The 18,706-nt window shown below is 34.0% G+C and overlaps 1 protein-coding gene across 4 annotated transcripts in view; it reads left to right on the plus strand.

The window, feature by feature from the left end:
* Positions 1–18,456, plus strand: part of TBC1D12 (TBC1 domain family member 12) — a 123,286-nt gene extending 104,830 nt beyond the window's left edge. For 3 of the 4 annotated variants that reach the window (XM_033425589.2, XM_004268363.4, XM_033425590.2), the window contains 7 exons: positions 6,087–6,167; positions 8,787–8,875; positions 9,770–9,841; positions 12,904–13,032; positions 13,292–13,401; positions 15,519–15,777; positions 16,566–18,456. In XM_033425589.2, coding sequence (XP_033281480.1) covers positions 6,087–6,167; positions 8,787–8,875; positions 9,770–9,841; positions 12,904–13,032; positions 13,292–13,401; positions 15,519–15,777; positions 16,566–16,634 — 809 coding nt within the window. In that variant the 3' untranslated portion in view covers positions 16,635–18,456. Of the gene's footprint in view, positions 1–6,086; positions 6,168–8,786; positions 8,876–9,769; positions 9,842–12,903; positions 13,033–13,291; positions 13,402–15,518; positions 15,778–16,565 lie in introns of those variants that run through there. The other variant, XM_033425587.2, reaches the window with a different exon arrangement.
* The last annotated feature ends 250 nt before the right edge of the window (positions 18,457–18,706 follow it).

The following is an 18,706-nucleotide window of genomic DNA, read 5'->3' on the forward strand; positions in this document are numbered from 1 at the left end:
TAATCTTGACATCTAAATATCTTAACTGTGGGTAACTTCAAAAACTTCTGGGTCAAAAAAAAACCAAACTTCTGGGTCTAGGTAACAATAGGTGAATAAACATATACAAGGAAAAATAAAATAGTTGTGGAAAAGTTTCCTCTTTTTTCAAAACCATAAATATTGAGGGAAAGCTAGAAATTTCTTTTCCTATCTTTCTACCCAAACCAGTCATTTTGAATTTTTTTATTTAAAAATTTTAAAGTTTAAAAAACAAAAAGAAGTCAGATTCTCATTGTTTTTATTTTCTTAAGTTTCTTAAAACCTTTACGCATAGGAGTAAAATGTAGATAGGAGTAAAATGTAGTGTAGTTTTTTTTTTTTTTTTTTTGTGGTACGCGGGCCTCTCACTGCTGTGGCCTCTCCCGTTGCGGAGCACAGGCTCAGCGGCCATGGCTCATGGACCCAGCCGCTCCGCGGCATGTGGGATCTTCCCGGACCGGGGCACGAACCCGCGTCCCCTGCGTTGGCAGGCGGATTCTCAACCACTGCGCCACCAGGGAAGCCCTGTAGTGTAGTTTTGATGAACTAAAAAAAATTACATACAATAAGGATATTATCAGTAGGGTAAAATAATTAGTAATAAAAGATACTAATGGTCTGAGTGATAATGATAATGCCAGATAAAGGTACCACAGAAAGACTTAGGGACTCTAATATAATAATGTAAATAATACATTGTTACTTAAAATTTTTTATTTACATATTTATTGAAAAACAGTCAAGCAATAGTAAAGTACAAACTGCATGTTTCGTCCCCCTCTTCCACCCAAAATTCTGCTCTTGATCCTACTCTAGGTACCATTTAGCAATTTGGTGTATGTTCTTCCAGATCTTTTTTCTATGCACATAAAAAAGTGTACATCTACATATGATAATTTTTAAGCCTTCTCTTTTTCTTCCTTTTATTTTTTCCCACAAACCATCTGAACATCCCTCGATATCAGTGCATAAAAGGGGCACTTATATGTACTGTAGCTGCACTGTATTCCACGGTTTGGCTGTAGTATAATTTATTTAACCATTTTCCTAGTGATTGCTAAATCAAAGACATATATGTTAAAACAACATTAGGACTTCGGTCCAGTGGTTAAGGCGCCAAGGTTCCAGTGTATGGGGTGCAGGTTCAATCCCTGGTCAGGGAACTAAAATCCCACATGCATGCAGTGCAGCCAAAAAATAAAAACAAAAAAAACAACATCAAGGTACCTGTCTTTTTTTACTCCTCAAAAGTGATTAAAATTAATGAAAATTACCCACATGGAGGATGACTGAAAATAATTTAGAAATATTTACCAAAAGCGTCAAAAAATATAACCTTTGATGGATTTATTCCAGTTCTAACACTTTAAGTAAATAAATAATCAGGACTGGTTTCAAAAGCTTTTCTACAAGGATATTCATTACAGCAATCAGCATTATATATAGTTGTACAGAATTTATAACAAAAATCTAAATGTTTATCTTTAGTCTTAAAAGTGATGCCAACTTTGAATAGCATGATCATGTATAGTTTATAAAATTGATTTTCACAAAAATCCTATAATGAACATGTCATTTTAACTTGACATTTTCTTTAATTAAAAAATTAGAATTTTAAAAAAAAATTAGAATTTAGGGCAAGAATTGAGTTTTAAATTAAGCCTAGAAAAGGTATTGTATTGGTTAAAGTTTTAGGAATCAGTTTTGCATATAGGTGAGATGAAGAAGTATGGGTGGCTATTTGAAGTTTTGTTTGCAGTTTTGTTTTTTTTTGAGAACTTTGGCTTTACACTTTTAGTATCCTGACAACTTAGACATTAAAACATTGGTTAAGTTGGTATTAATCTTTTGTGATTCTCTAATCAGAAAGTTATTTTTTAAGCTTGAAATTTGCAAGGTTTGTAAAATAACTGGGTCATTTATTTTCAGTCATTTTAGCTTCTCTCTACTAAACAGTTATGTATTCAGGAGTGAAACGGGTACTCATTCTCTTCTTCATTAGTGGTGGGAAGAAAGCTAAATTTCAGTGGAAGTAAATTTAGTTTTGATAACTTTGTTTATTTTAGGGGCTCTAATAAATAGTTTGACTCTTTTCCTGTTGTATTTGTCTTAATCATGAAATTTATAACCATTAGAGAATAGTAACTAAGAATAGGGGTTCTAAAGTCAGTCAAATGTGGTTCAAATCTTGGTTCCACTCTGTATTAGGTTTGTGACCTTGGGCAAATTACTTAACATCTAGAGGTCTTAGTTTTCTTCATCTGTAAATGGGGATAAGATAATTAGCTATCTCAAAGGAGTGTTCTAACAGTGATTTGTGATGATGAATATCAAATTATAGTGAAAGTGAAATTTACTGAGAATGCATACAGTATCATTACTGTCAGAAAACAAGAAAGTGAAACATACACTGATCTCAAAGTATTCTCTGCTCAAATCCAAGATACTTCTTTAGTCTGCTTCAAGCTCTACATTTGTACATACAGAATAAAATGTGTGACATGCCCAGTCAAGCATGAAATTGAACTGAGATGCAGGTCATCTTATTATAGATGAGCACTGTAACTCTTCCGTGAAGAGATATCCTTTGATGTTTGGAAATGCAGTGCTACATTTTTATTATTGGATCAATTTTGTGACTTCCAAAAGTGATGTATTTATTTCATGAGCCTTTTTTTTCCAAGACAGTTTTGAAGTTTGAGTAGAACAGTGAAACTGGAATTCCTAGCTTGGAATCAGTTTGAAATGAAAAAGTGCAAACCTCAGTGTAAGAACTGCAAAAAAATTATATATCTAAATTTTAAGATTATATCTACATCTTATATCAAAACATTGATGGAGATGGGCACAAATAATAGAAATTTTAAGTTTTTTGTTCTTTTTAAAGTTCTTCTTTCCAAACCATGAGTAGTAACAAGAAGTGAACAGAAGGGAGAAAGGGTCAGAATAGTAATAGTCTATTTGAAATGTAAAAGTCAGCAATTTTATAATGATCTGGTTCTTGTTAGTATATATATTGGGTTGGCCAAAAGATTATTTTGTTTTTATCTGTAAGATGGCTCGTAGCACTTAGTTGTCTTTAACTTCATTGAAAACACTTTTGTTAGATTGTATGTGACAGCTGTCATATCAGCGTGAATTTTAAAAAGACATCAAAATTGGTGAATTTTTGTGCAGCCATTTTAATATTGAAGATGGAAGAAAAATCCCAACATTTTCGGCATATTATGCTTTATTATTTCAAGAAAGGTAAAAATGCAGCTGAAATGGCAAAAAAAGATGTGTGCAGTGTATGGAGAAGGTGCTTTGATTGATTGAACGTGTCAAAAGTGGTTTGTGAAGTTTCGTGCTGGAGATTTCTCGCTGGATGATGCTCCACGGTCAGGTAGACCAGTTGAAGTTGATAGCGATCAAATTGAGACATTAATTGAGAAAATTGAATGTTATACCACGAGGAAGATAGCCAACATACTCAAAAAATCCAAATCAAGCGTTGAAAATCATTTGCACCAGTTTGGTTATGTGAATCACTTTGATGTTTGGTTTCCACATACGTTAAGCTAAAAAAAAAAAACCTTGACCATATTTTCACATGCGATTCTCTACTGAAACGTAATGAAAATGTTATGTTTTTAAAACAAATTGTGGGGCTTCCCTGGTGGCACAGTGGTTAAGAATCCACCTGCCAATGCATGGGACACAAGTTCGTGCCCTGGTCCGGGTAGATCCCACAGGCTGCAGAGCAACTAAGCCCGTACACCACAACTACTGAGCCTGCGCCCTAGAGCCTGCGAGCTACAACTACTTCTCTGCAACAAGAGAAGCCACCGCAATGAGAAGCCCGTGCACCGCGACGAAGAGTAGCCCCCACTCTCCACAACTAAAGAAAGCCCACACAGCAACGAAGACCCAGCCATACATACATACATACATACATACATACATACATACATAATAAAGTTCCCTTTAAAACAAATTGTGACAGGCGATGAAAAGTGGATACCATACAATAATGTAGGACAGAAGAGATCATGGGGCAAGTGAAATGAACTATCACCAACCACACCAAAGGCCGGTCTTCATCCAAAGAAGGTGATGTTGTGTATATGGTGGGATTGGAAGGGAGTCCTCCATTATGTGCTTCTTCTGGAAAACGAAATGATTAACTCCAACAAGTACTGCTCCCAATTAGACCAAGTGAAAGTGGTACTCAACAAAAAGCATCCAGAATTAGTCAACAGAAAACGCATAGTCTTCCATCAGGCTAACGCAAGACCGCATGTTTCTTTGATGACCAGGCAAAAACTGTTACAGCTTGGCTGGGAAGTTCTGATTCATCTTCCATATTCACCAGACATTGTACCTTCGGATTTCCATTTAGGTCTTTACAAAATTCTCTTAATGGAAAAAATTTCAATTCCCTGGAAGACTGTTAAAGGCACCTGGAACAGTTCTTTGCTCAAAAAGATAAAAAGTTTTGGGAAGATGGAATTATGAAGTTGCCTGAAAAATGGCAAAAGGTAGTGGAACAAAAGGGTGAATACATTGTTCAATAGAGTTCTTGATGAAAATGAAAAATGTGTCTTTTATTTTTACTTAAAAACCAAAGGCACTTTTTGGCCAACCCAGTATTATGTATACTTAATATGGTACAGTCATACATTGGGATACTGTGCAGTTGTTAAAAAAAAACCCACAAACCTAAAGTAGATTTATTCTACTAATGTGGACCAACTTCCAGTGTGATAAAGCAAGATGCAAATCAATGCATGTAATATGTTGCCACTTTATTTCAAAGGAAAATATATATGTATATGCGTGTGTTTGCATATTTTTATCTTTAGAGAATTGGTAAGCAGAAAGTGCATTGGAGGGAAGGAAATTTATTTCTCACTCTATACTGTTTTGTACTGTTTGAATATTTTAGAAAATCACATTCATATATTACCTTTAAAAACAAATACATTTTTTAGTTTTATATTTTAATTAAAAAAAAATTTTTGGCCATGCTCTGCAGCTTGTGGTATCTTAGTTCCCCAACAAGGGATCGAACCCACACCCTCAGCAGTGAAAGTGCCAAGTTCTAACCAGTGGACCACCAGGGAATTCCCTAAATACATTTTTAAAAAAAGATTAATTGAAGTAAAAAATGTTCTTGGTATTTTGGGCAATATATAAACATTGGTATTTGGGCAAGAAGTACTTTTTGCTGTTTTGTCATGGAAATTTACAATTTTTATGTATTTTTAAATATCTATAATAGAAAGTAGAAACAATTAAAATTTGAGAATTGAGAAAATTTTTCAATTTCTTTTATTCTTGAAGTTTTAATGAGATGCTGTATATGGAAGCACAGAATGGTAGTCTCAAAAAGTGATTTGGCAATTAAAGTAAAAAGATAGGGGTTGAGATTTTTGTATGTAGGCCTTCTGGAGAAATTTGTGAAGTTTAGTAGCTTTGGATAGCTTAGGTAGCCTTAGATAGCAATATCATAATGGAGAAACCAGTTTCAAGAGAGAAGGAAAGCAAGAAGTAGCATTTGCATTTATTGAGGGTCTATAAGGTGTCAGGAGGTGTATGTAAATTATCTTATTTAAGCATCAGTAACCCCATGAGTAGGTGGTGTTTTTCTCCGGTTTACAGATGAAGAAAGCCAAGTTCCAGAGTGATCAAGTACCTTTCTTGAAGTCCCACAGGGAGTAAGTGGCAGAGCTGGAATTTGAATCTAGATCTGACTGACTCCAAGAAAATCATGTCTCTGCTATTCTACAGTGATACTTCTTCTGCAGAAGCATCTCTTCCTGCCTCTTAACATTCATTCTATATTGTAGCTATTTGGATGACCACTCTGCAGTATTTTCTTTGCTATCTTTCTGGTTGAGTAATGAATAGTTTTGGTAGAATCAAGTACTTCAATTTGCCACATTTTTGATGCCGGCTACATAAGAAAAATCTGACCTTATAATAGGATTTTTTCTCTTTATTTTTAAGTAAGTAAAAATAGAAAATATGAGAATAAATTTCTTTCCTATTATTTATGAATTTTTGTTCTTTTTTTCCCCCAGAACTTTATGAAATCTTCCTCTCAAGAGCAAAGGAACGGTGGAAAAGCTTCAGTGAAACAAATTCAGAGAATGATGTAGAAGGTGTGATTTTTTTTGTTGTGGTTAATAAAAATTTCTCAAAATCCAGTTGCTGAGATACTAGTGTGATTTTTACAGTGTATCAGGAACTAGTAATTCTTCACATACATTATCTCCTTTAATGTTATAACCCTTTAAGTAGATGGTATTATACTGAATGATATAAGAGGAAACTGAGGCTCAGCGTATTTAACTTGGGAACAGTGAAGCTGTAATGTAAACCCAGGTTGTTGAACCCCAGAGTCCAGGTTTTAATCACAACAGTAAGACTAATGGGATACAGTATTTTTAGGCCAACTCTTAACTTAAAGATAGATGATCTGCACACCTCACTTGTGACCTGTTCTCTCCCCTGACTCTCACTGACTTTCATTCACTCCCTAATGTATTATTTATAATTCTTATTGTGCCTTAACCTTTGTTCATTTAATTCACGCATAGACTTCATCTTTCCCTCCACTCTCATCAGGTTTTTTTTCCTAATCATTTTGGCAAAAACAGGAACACTCTTTTTTACTGTCATCATAGTTTATTAAATTTAGGTAAATTTATTTAAATATTTCTTGTCCTTGAATAATGGGGAGCTGTTTATCTGCCAGTCACTTTTCTTTCTACTTCATAGAAGGCAAAATTTTCTCTTCCCTATAAGTAAAACTCTAAAAATGAGCATGGTTTAGGGTAGAGAAATGGTGCATATCTCATAGTGGTTTTCTATGAGTATGTAAACAACTCTGTTAAATTCCTTGAATACTCTTTTTTCTAATTTAAAAAAGTGAACAGTATGGTGGGGAAAATTGACTAAACAAGGTTAGAAAGAAGATTTGATTGGCAGAAAGGTTCATGTAAGTATCATCCCAAGACCTGTTAGCTATGTCAGCTATTTGTGGGAAACTAAAAGTTCAAGGAAGAAGATGTAAGAAGTTTTAATTGGCAGGGCCTCAGCCTGAGTTTTAAACTCACTTTTATGAAATATTGGAAGCGTAAGAATTAAAATTATGAGCATTTACTTCAGAGACATTTTGTCACGATTAATAAATGGTAAAAGTTATATTTTAGTAGAAATTAAATGTAAATGAAGAATTGTTTCAATCAGAAAAACTGTTCTGTTTAAATTACTGATTTCTTATTTCCTGGGTGTTTATAATTTGTAGTTGTCATTAAACTTTTTTGGCCATTATCTTTTCAAATATTACTTCTGCCTCATCTTTCCTCTCCTTCTAGGACTTCAATTACATGTATGTTAGACCATTTAACAGTGTCCCATAAGTCTCTTATACTATTTATTAAAATTCTTTTTCTTTCTGTGCTTCAGTTTAGATGATTTTTGTAATCAGGTTCATGAATCCTCTCTTCTTTTATATCCAGTCTATTAAATATGTCCTATTTATCCAATATATATCTTTAATTTCAGAAATTACACTTTATAATTCTAGAATGTCTACCTGGTTCTTTTTATAGATTCTATTTTTCTGTGGAAATTATCTTTCCATCCCACACATTTCCTCACTCATTTTCTCTATTTTCTTTAGCATATTTATAGCAGTTAATATCCTTGTTTAATTCCATTCCTGGATCATCTGCAGATCTGCTTCTATTGACTGGTTTTTCCCTTGATTATACGTCATATTTTCCTGATTCTTTGCATATCTTAAAAGTTTAAATTGTATGTTAGTTATTATAAATAAAAAAGGTATAAATTGAAGCTGGTGTTTCCCCTCAGAGGAATTATGCTCTTTTCTGTTAGGCCATTGGGTTATCGCCTCAATTCAGTCAGTAACTGAGCTAGGTTGGGCAAGATTACAGCTTTAGATAGACTTAGTTAATCTTGGGTTTCAAATTTGTTGATAGGACGAACTGTCCTATTTTGACTACAGGCTCCCCTCTTCAATGAGACATTCTCCCAAGGGCCATGTGCTTATGAGTTATTTCATTATGTCTTTCCAGCTTGGCCTTCTGCACTACACTAGCACTCAGCAAAAGTCCCACAGGGTAAAACCAGATACACATTAAGCCTCCTCCACATCCTTCCTGTCACATCAGTCTTATGTGTCCATGAAAAGCTCTTCTGGTTTCTCTTTCCCTAAGCAGAGTACCTTTGTCTATGGAGGCTCAATCCTGAGCCCATTCTGAGACTTGGCAGATGCCCCTAGAAAGAAAAATGGCCACTGGTATCCACTCACCTAGGAAAGGGAAGGCTCTTCTCTTTCTGGGATTTATATCCTTTAGACCGCTTTCCTGGCCCTCAGCAGTGAGAACATGGAGTCCTAACCACCGGACTGCCTGGGAATTCCCTCTTATGCCTTTTTAAAATCAAGTGGTATTTGAAATTCATTCTTTTTCCTAGTTGTTATTGTGGCAGCAGTAGCCTTCCCCTACCTTCTATGAAACCCAGAAGCAGAAATCTTGCACCATAAAACTTTCTGATAAATGTATAGATACTTTCTTCATATTAGAGGCTCTAAGTTCCAGTAAAAGCTGTATGACATTTCTTTAAATTTCTTAATTATTCAGCTTTTAACTTTCCTTAAGTAACATATATGCTGTGTGATCATTCTGTGTTGGTAAGATTGAACTTGGTATAGTCAAGTAATCATTTCAATTTTATCTAACTGGCAAATGCAGGTGTATCTGTTGCTGATCGGGAGGCCAGTCTGGAATTAATTAAGTTGGACATATCCCGTACATTCCCATCTCTCTACATCTTTCAGAAGGTAAGAAGCTAACCAGCTTGTAACAACTAATTTTTTTTTTAATCCAAGGGAACAAATTCTCTAAATGCATAGCTCTTATTTTTTAAAAGGCAAAACTGTAAAAATTGTAGACCTTTATATAAAAAATGTAAAACTAGTAGGAAAAGAGTAAAGGCATTTCTGTTATTTTATTCCACTGTTTGAATGCATTGCAGTTAACATAGCACATAAAGGTACTTGATGAGTTTTCACTGAAGTGAATTTCTTTGTTTCACTTTCTATTCTGTAAAATATTTAAATTTTAACATTTTTGCCTAGTATATTGTTAAAATATAAAGTTTGTTCCAAAACTTTAAAATTTTTCATAATTATAACACTATTGAAATAGGAAGAAACAGTTTATTTTTTGTGCAGAGGCTGTTATGAAGTTGTTTATATTTTATGAGGAGAGAAATGATTACATTTTATATGTCTATATGACTCAAGTCTTTATTCATGGAATTCTTCTATCTTTATATTGATAAAATGAGATTAAAATTTTACCATTAAGATTAAAATTATTAATAAACTTAATTTTGTGTAGCTTGATGGTTTTCTCTTGCTGAAACTGTATTATAGCAAATGAAAGAATCTATTTCCATTATAATTTTATTGTACCAAATTTAGACATCTTTAAAATTGCACACAAACTACATAGCTTGTATCCATCCATCAGGTGAGTTTATTTGGCTTTTTTGGTTTTCCATAATTAAATATTTTTTATTCATACTTTAGAAAACATCTTTGCGGCGTGGTAAAGTATACTGACTAAAACTAGTCATTTAGGAAATGTAAAGTTTATTAACATGTTTTTTGAGAATTAACTTAGAGACAGTTATTTGTATAGCTTGACATTTCATTTTTCTCTCCTCTAAGGGTGGCCCATATCATGATGTCTTACATAGTATATTAGGGGCATATACATGTTACAGACCTGATGTTGGTTATGTAAGTATTTGTTTCAGTCTGCTTTTTGAATATAAACATTTTATCTCTCTTATCTCATAATATCTTATGTTGTATTAGCTCCCAAATGTCTGTATCTTTATGTTTTTTTTTCTTGGTCATATTAACTTACCCGGAGAGGAATCTTCCCATCTCCTACCAGAGGCTTATGAGACTGATAGCCAGCTTTCTCAGAGAGCAGCTGGGGATTTTACCATTCAATTTGTAAACTTTTATTTATTGTTCCTGCTGTGGTGCCTTCTCCCCTTCTCCCTAACTCTCCTTTTCCTGACTGTCCCTTCAGAGATAAACCTCTTATGTTCTGCTGGGTTGAGGGAAAGGTAGATGGATACCTGTCCATACAGGATAGAGGAGGGTATTTCCTCCTTTCACAGATTTTCAACCAATCCTAGTTTTAGCCCTACCTTTCAATTTTAGAAGAACCTGATAACTTCACTTCCTGAGCTTTCCAGATTTTGTGGCTGAATTGGCTTGCTGCTTATTGGCTTCCTCCTCTGCACATATTTTAGTTTCAACATTCTCCATTTAGTTAAATTAAAATTTCTAAAATGCTGTTGACATCTTTTATCTACTGTTTATATTATTTTCCATTCTTTTCATCCTCCTAAGTTAATATTTATCTTTTTATTTACTGTTATTTTAGTTGGATTTGGGAGGGAACAAAGAAAACTGTATGTTCAATTTGTCATGTTTAACTAGAAATCATTAAACTTTCATCTTCTTGCCTTTGTCTTAAAATAGAAGAATTTTAGAGATCTCACAATAGGGTGGCTGTGTGGTACAATTTATCCTATTTTGTTGCATGGTCATTTGTATATTTGTTTATTGATCCACTTAACAAATATTTATTGTGTGCTTATTGCTATATGCCAGGCTTTGTTCTAGGCATTTTGTTCACCTTAGTGAACAAAAGAAAGATTCTTCCCCTTTTTTTTTTTTTTTTTTTTTTTTTTTTTTGCGGTACATGGGCCTCTCACTGTTGTGGCCTCTTCCGTTGCGGAGCACAGGCTCTGGATGCGCAGGCTCAGCGGCCATGGCTCACGGGCCCAGCCGTTCCGCAGCATGTGGAATCTTCCCGGACCAGGGCACATACCCGTGTCCCCTGCATCGGCAGGCGGACTCTCAACCACCACGCCACCAGGGAAGCCCCCTTTTTGATGCTTATAATTTAGAAGGAGGAGACAGACAATAAATAACAACAAATAAGTAAATCGTGTGTTATATTAAAAGGTGATAAGTGCTATGGAAAAAGTATGGCACGGGTTGAGGGGAAGTGAAGGTTTGGGTATGGAACAGCTTGTAGTATTAAAGGATATGTCCTTATGAAGGAAGTAAAATTTGAACAAAGAATCCCTCTTGCTCATGTGTTCTGTAATAGAACTGTAAAGACATTATGTAACCCCTTCACATTTTAAAGTTGACATTCATTTAAATTTTTTCATTATAAGTTTAATTGTAAAGGATTTAATTTTTAGCACTTGTTAAATATTGATATTTTAAAATAAAACTCATACTTCTTTTAAAAAGTGTAGCCAGTAGAATTTTAACACTATAATGAGTTTATATATGTCATCATCCATTTAAAGAAAAATATATGAACGAGTTCTTCATTAATACTCTACAGAATATACAGATTTATTGGCTCATTGGATTTATGTAAAATGACCACCTTAGAACCTAATTGGTGATGGCAAGCCTCACTGGCAAGCCAGTCAGTCAAATCAGACTTGTTTTATAATATATGATAAGAGTAGTATAAACTATATTGGAATACATATTTCATGATGTGGTTTGATAAAATAGGTTTTTAACTGCATTAGTGAATAATACATACTTAATCTATAAGTAAATCACACAGAAGTTTTATCTGTGGAATTTCTTCAGTATATCTTGTAAAAATTTGGTAATGGTTCACATTCCAGTTATATTTAAAATAACCAAGGACACCACTCTGTATTGCTCTTTTATTTGTTCTCCTGGTCTCTCTGTGTAAGTCTGTTATACAAATCTCTACCAGAAGTGCTCTGTAAACTGTTTTTTTAATGAAAGAATGAATATTTTTACAACAGCAGTTCCCAATTACTTATCTGCTAAAAAATGTGCAATAGCTGCTCGTAACTCACAAGCAAACATCTGTATAGCTTAGCCTTTTACTGAAGACCTTTCATAATTTGTAAATGCATCCTACTTTTTCTAATTTTTCCCATTAATCCCATTATAAATCGTTTGTTCCAACTGTGCTGGCCCTGTATGTCTCTGCTGACGTGTCTTTTCCATCTTAGAATGTTTTTTCCTCATTTTTCCAGCTGCTCTTCCGGGAATCCAGCCTCACTATCCTAACCCCCACAGCCTCTTCTTTCTTGGAATTTCAGCGGCACTTCTCATAGATCTTTTTTTTTTTTTTTTTTTTTTTTTTTTGTGGTACGCGGGCCTCTCACTGTTGTGGCCTCTCCCGTTGCGGAGCACAGGCTACGGACACACAGGCCCAGCGGCCATGGCTCACAGGCCCAGCCGCTCCGCGGCATGTGGGATCTTCCTGGACCGGGGCACGAACCCTGCATCGGCAGGCGGACTCTCAACCACTGCGCCACCAGGGAAGCCCCTCATAGATCTCTTTTGTTCCTAGTTCTTCACTTTCTACCTCAGACAGATGTGTTATAACAATGGAGACAGTCACCTAATTTTCATTAAATTTTGTGAGTTTATACTCTGAAATACTTCAAACTGAGAGAAAATGAAAACTAGGTAGAATACTGAGATAGACTTTTGTAGCAAGTAAAAGCTGATACTTTTTTCTTTTTTCCAAAATTTTCCCTAATACTTTTTAAACCACATGAGCAAGAAAGAAAAGTAAAATTCAGGGAGATTTCATAATTTTTAATGGTTCTCTATATTTACCTTTGTTGGAAAATAAAAAGAAATTTAAAAACTTGGTTAATTCTACTTTGTAATGTCACTTTGTAATTTTTCAGGAATACAGTAAAATAAACTGTATAGAATTATTATTGTAAGCACATTTTGATTAATTTCTTTTCCCTTTGAAGGTCCAAGGGATGTCCTTCATAGCAGCAGTTCTCATTCTCAACTTGGAAGAGGCAGATGCCTTCATTGCATTTGCAAATCTCCTGAATAAGCCATGCCAGTTAGCCTTTTTTCGTGTGGATCACAGCATGGTATGGACATTTGGAATGAATTGTGTTTTTCTTTGACAGTTTCTATAGTTTGAATGCCCTTTTAGAGTGAAAAACAGTAATTAGAAGACTAAGATAATCTGATCTAAAATAAGCTTTTCATTGAATTATTATAGTTTTATGAATGCTTGATGAAAAGACTCAGAGATGTTAAGCAAGATTTTCTATTACTATTAAGGATTTATTTTCTCTATTGCTAGAGTGTACGCTTAAATAATTTTGTTGAAATTTCTATCTTTAGATGTTGAGATATTTTGCAACGTTTGAAGTATTTTTTGAAGAAAATCTCTCCAAACTGTTTCTTCATTTCAAATCTTACAGTCTTACACCAGACATATACTTGATAGACTGGTAAGTCATAACATATGTAAAATATAACTATTAAAAGGAAACAAAGTGTAACTTTTTGCCTAGAGTAAATTTCATGCACAGTACCATACATATAAAAAGCTCTTCGCTTACATGTAGAGAAACTCTCATATTTTTGTGGAGAGGCATGTGATTAAGAGCATGGACTCTGGGTTGAAATCAGAATCCCTCAGTTTGTGTTTCAGTTTCCTAACTATAAAATGGGAATAATAATATCTATATCTTGAGTTGTAGTGAGAGTGTTTTGCATGGATTATCTCATTCAATGCCTGGTACATAGTAAGCTCTCAGAAAGAGTTACTTGCTGTTCCTTTAATATTCTTAACACCAAGGGCTTATGATAGTTATGATAGTGTTTCTTTATCGAGGGCTTTGTTTTTTTCCAACGCCTTATCCAGCTTTCTGACCGAGTAATGATGCCTTATTTAGGTGCTAATGTCTTTTTTCAACTTTACAATTCTAGCTCTTCTGTTTTAACTTGGAAATTTTGCCTAGGACTCTGGTGAGCAGTAAAATCGATTATAGAGAGGGCGGGTGAACTTTGCCCAAGAGATGGAGCAGTTGATCGTAAGATAGACTGTTAGGAGTACATGTGAAATATTTAAACCTTAAATCCTAATCATTAAACATCAGTGGGTTTCATATAAATGATATTGTTTTAGTATGGAAAAATAAATTAATAATGGCATTGATCAAGTATCTTTCCAGTTGTTTGAGGTTTCTTTTATTTAGGCTTTAAAAAAAAAACTAAGTTATTTTTCAGTGTATTCTCTTCCATTCCCATTAGGAACATTAGAATTCTGTTGAATAGGACCCAAGATCATGGGGAGAGGGTTTTATAATATGGGACCCAAGGGACCAAGATCAAATATGTAAATCTGTAAAAGAAGGGGGGAAAAACTCCTCAACTGTCCCTCTTAAGGACTGTGAACATGAGGCAAAGCAGGATCACAATTGATAAAGGGAGCAGGATGGAATTAATACTGAGTGAGTACTGTATACTAGAAACTCCCTAGGCAGTACTGGTACCCTTTCTCATTTTGAACAGTGAATTAGTATTCTCTGTACTACCAAGAGTATCTTTTTTGTTATGCAATTAAATGTGTTTATAACTTAAGAAGTAGACACGGAGTTTTGTTTCACTGCCTCTGTTGAGCTTATAACATATGAATCCCAGGATCAGTGGTGCAAGAAAAAAGAGGAATAAATGAGTGGCAGTGCTAAAAGGATTTTTTTTCATTTTTTAGTGGGAGAGTCTTTAGTTTCCTTGTTCACGCACGTTTCATCAGCAGTACCTCAGATAAACACAGTCTGTGTAAAAATGTGTACCTTCTTTGCCAAGGCAACATCAAGAGAAGTTCTCTAGCACCTACTCTCCCTACTTCCTCAACCAGAGTGCTACCCCAGAGTACCACTGGATAAAGACTTACATGATCAAACATTATCAGAAAGGATGTGAAAAACCATTTTGGTGATTCTATTAGAGGGTATACATGCTCCAAAAGAAGTAGTAAGTAAAGTTTGGTGAAGGGAAAACAAAACAGTGGATGTTTGTGGAAAGAGAAAAGAGGAAAGTCAGACTTTATGGTTTTGTATTTAGGTTACTAAAAGATGGTACTTGGTTTCCTCATACAGTAGTAAGAAGTAACTTGTATTGAGCATTTCTTATGTGCCTGGCACTATTCTAAATACTTTACATTTATTAACTCCTTTAATTTTCAAAACAATTCTGAGAGTTAGGTAATTTTATTTTGTTTACTGAGGAAACTGAGGCACAGCAAGGATGAGTATCTTACTCAAGGTAACACAACCAATAAGTTGCAAATCTAAGATTCAAACTCAGGTATTCTGATTTCAGAGCCCATACCCTTAACCATGAGGTTATTCTGCCACTCTAGTTTGTATTAGGCCATATCTCGACGTAAGGTTGTAAATTCACATACTTCATTTCCAACTACTCACGTTCTTTGAGCGAAGGAGCCATATCTTATTTGCCTTTTTCACCCTAATTAAGCACTGTTCTTTTTATATAGAGATACTTAATGAGTGAATGAATAAATGAATGAAAAATTCCAATGACTTTTTCCCCCTAATTTTAGGATCTTCACACTATATAGCAAATCACTACCACTTGATCTGGCCTGTCGAGTCTGGGATGTATTTTGCAGAGATGGGGAGGAATTTTTATTTAGGACTGGATTAGGAATCCTCCGACTATATGAAGATATTCTCCTACAGATGGACTTTATTCATATAGCACAGTTTCTAACTAAATTGCCAGAAGATATCACATCAGAAAAGCTGTTCACCTGTATTGCAGCCATCCAGATGCAGAATAGTACCAAAAAATGGACTCAGGTAGAGTGGCATTTTCCTACTTGTAATAGATGTATAAAAACAGTTTATTTCTTGTAAAAACAAAAAGTCATGTATTTCTCAAATATTAGTGCTTAAATTTTTTAAAAACTTACAAAAATAATTTTTGACTTTGTAAAAAAAAAAACGAATTGCTCTGCTTTCACCTCTCCAGACTTATGGCTTTATTTTTATGTAAGTCCAGTAATATTTTATGAGTTTAGTGAAGTACAGCCTACAATAGTCATGTATTTGCCAGGGCAATTGTATAATTACCTTGGTATTTCAGATAGACAACAGTTGTTTTAAATACCTGATGTGTACTAAGGGTTTGCAATAAAAAGAATGTAATGTATGATCCTGACTTTTTAGATGCTTAATCTTGTTAGGGAAGCAAATATATTGGAGGGAAGCAAATATATTGGCAGTCGAAAGTTAAATGACATAAAAAATAGTGTTAACACTTGCTCCATGAATGATAGCCAGTAGGCATTATAAGCTCTCAAGTTTTATTGCTTATGAAAATGAAAATATAAGAATATTGGTCCAGAGGATGTTTTGTTACCTAACAGTAATTTTATAATATTTGGCAAGCGATGAAAACTGGAATCTAACTATATATCATAAAATTAGGTTGAAACAAACAAGAGGATTTGAGAATGGCAGTCTTTCAGGGGACAGAGTTATGTATACTAAAGCTGTTTCATGTTAATAAACTATAGTTTTTAAAATCTCTTTAATCTACATGGTAGTTTTTTTGAGGATTAATGTTTACTTTATATAATTTCCAGGTCTTTGCATCTGTGATGAAGGATATTAAAGAAGGAGACAAGAATAATAGTCCAGCTCTGAAAAGCTAATCTTCAAAATTAACAGACTAATTGCAATATTAAAAAAATGTTTTTGATAAAAGTATTTTGTTTCCTATGTAAACAGCATGGAGGAAAATGTTGAAGAAAGCTAAGAATCAAGACTTGGAAAACCGCTGATTTTGAATTCCATGGCTGAAGTAAATGAGTACCTATTGACAGTATTAATAAAAAAGTATTTTATAGGGAGAGCCATTTTACAAAGAAAAAAGTTTAAATGGCTAGTTCATACTCCGTAATTTGGAGTGAACAGTTTAATGCAATAAATTTTTTTAACAGCTTTGGAGATAGTTCAAATTTTTACATCTTTTCTTTTTTAACAATTAGCATAAAGGAGGAGCATAACAATTAGCACTTTGGAGGTCAGAACAGGATTGTTAAATACTACTTTAACTTTCAAAATACTATTTGAAATAAACACCTTAGTACAGATATTATCTCCAGTTCCACACATTTGAAGATATTATAGACCAAGAATAAGCAACGTTGATTGTAAATTATTTACGTCACTGAAGTTGTTTATCTTCACTCACAGGTTGGGGCAAATTTAGGTTATCTGGGAACTAGAAATATTGGTAGGAGATTGTTTAGCATTTGTGTAGGTGTTTTTCCACAGTACCATGTCTATTTGTTTTTGAAAGGAAATTGTTTCATTTCCTCAAGGAATTCCTATCACTCAGAGCATTTTAGCCTCTCTGTTTCTAGTCTAAGAAATTGTTCATCTAGTAATTTAAGAAAGCTAACTGGTAGAAGAAATTTCTTTGCACTTTAATGGACTGAAGGCTTTTTGGGGGTAGTAAGTCCATAAATATAAGTGAGGTTTTTCACTGGTAAGAGTAAAAAGTCATGAATTTTGAGAGTTCTTAATTAGAATGCTACTTGGCAAGACTTTAAATTTGTTAGTTAAAATTCTTTCACTGTAGAAACAAAATCTGTTAATTCCAGTTTGAAATTGGAAATCTTAATATGTAGCCAAGTCCATGACTTGTAAAACACTGTGTATAATTTTCTAATCAAAGGAAATAAGAATAAAAGGTAAAATTAATTTTTTTCTAATGAGTAACTTTGATGATATTAGGATAAAGGAATGATTAATTATCGGTAAATTGACATTAAATTTATTATAATATGTTTAATTCTTAAACTTAAAATAAATCACTTGAATATCATGAGTGATATCTATATAAAATGGTATTTGGTTAATAATTAGATTTATAGTGTGCTTTTATGTTGCAATTTTGTTTGAAACAACACTTAAGCACACTATTTCTGTTAGTGGTATATAGTCTTCAAACTAACAAGCCTAAGAACCTTGTTAGTGTAGCACCTGCCTCTTTAGGAGTATGGGACCAGATGGTACCTATGTATTTTTACCCCATGGGTCATTCTAGCCTAGGGACCACTAATGGAACCCTCAGAAGTTAACTCCTCTCCTAGGAGCTTGCTTAGTGGAAACTAGTAGTGTAGTAAAATATTGAGGGAGTACCCAGGGTCTTAATAGGTTTTAGAATGACATTTTAACTCTGGTAACTACTTCCTTGGTATTGGTGGCCCTGATAGAGGGAATGTAACCCCTGGCAGTAATCTCATTGAGGTTATACTCCCTGCCTAAACTTAATCTTACTTTTGTGTATTTGTTTTCAGAGTTGGACCTAAGTTACTGTATTTCTTTTTCTCATTTTTATTATTGTACAGTTTCTTTACCTTTCAAATATAAATGTGTATATAAAATGTAAATACAAGGAATTTATTAAAAACCACTATTAACAGTTACTGTGTAAATAAAACTCGTAAGCAGAGTAATTACTTGAAATGAGTCTTCATTATTTTGGGGATATTTAACTACATGTGGAGATAAAAAGGGGATAAACTTTTTTGCCAAATTTCTCTTCCTGGGATGCACTGGGCCTTTAGCCTCTTGAGACTGACAGTACTGGCAGCTAAAATATTTTTACTGTCTTTTCCCTTGAACCTCTTATACATGCAGTATGGAGTTACTCATTATTCACATGGTCAGTTGTATGACAGTTTTTTTGGTTAAAGTATATTTTCAATTAAAAAAT

Source organism: Orcinus orca, chromosome 14 (assembly GCF_937001465.1).
Source record: "Orcinus orca chromosome 14, mOrcOrc1.1, whole genome shotgun sequence".
NCBI lineage: Eukaryota > Metazoa > Chordata > Mammalia > Artiodactyla > Delphinidae > Orcinus > Orcinus orca.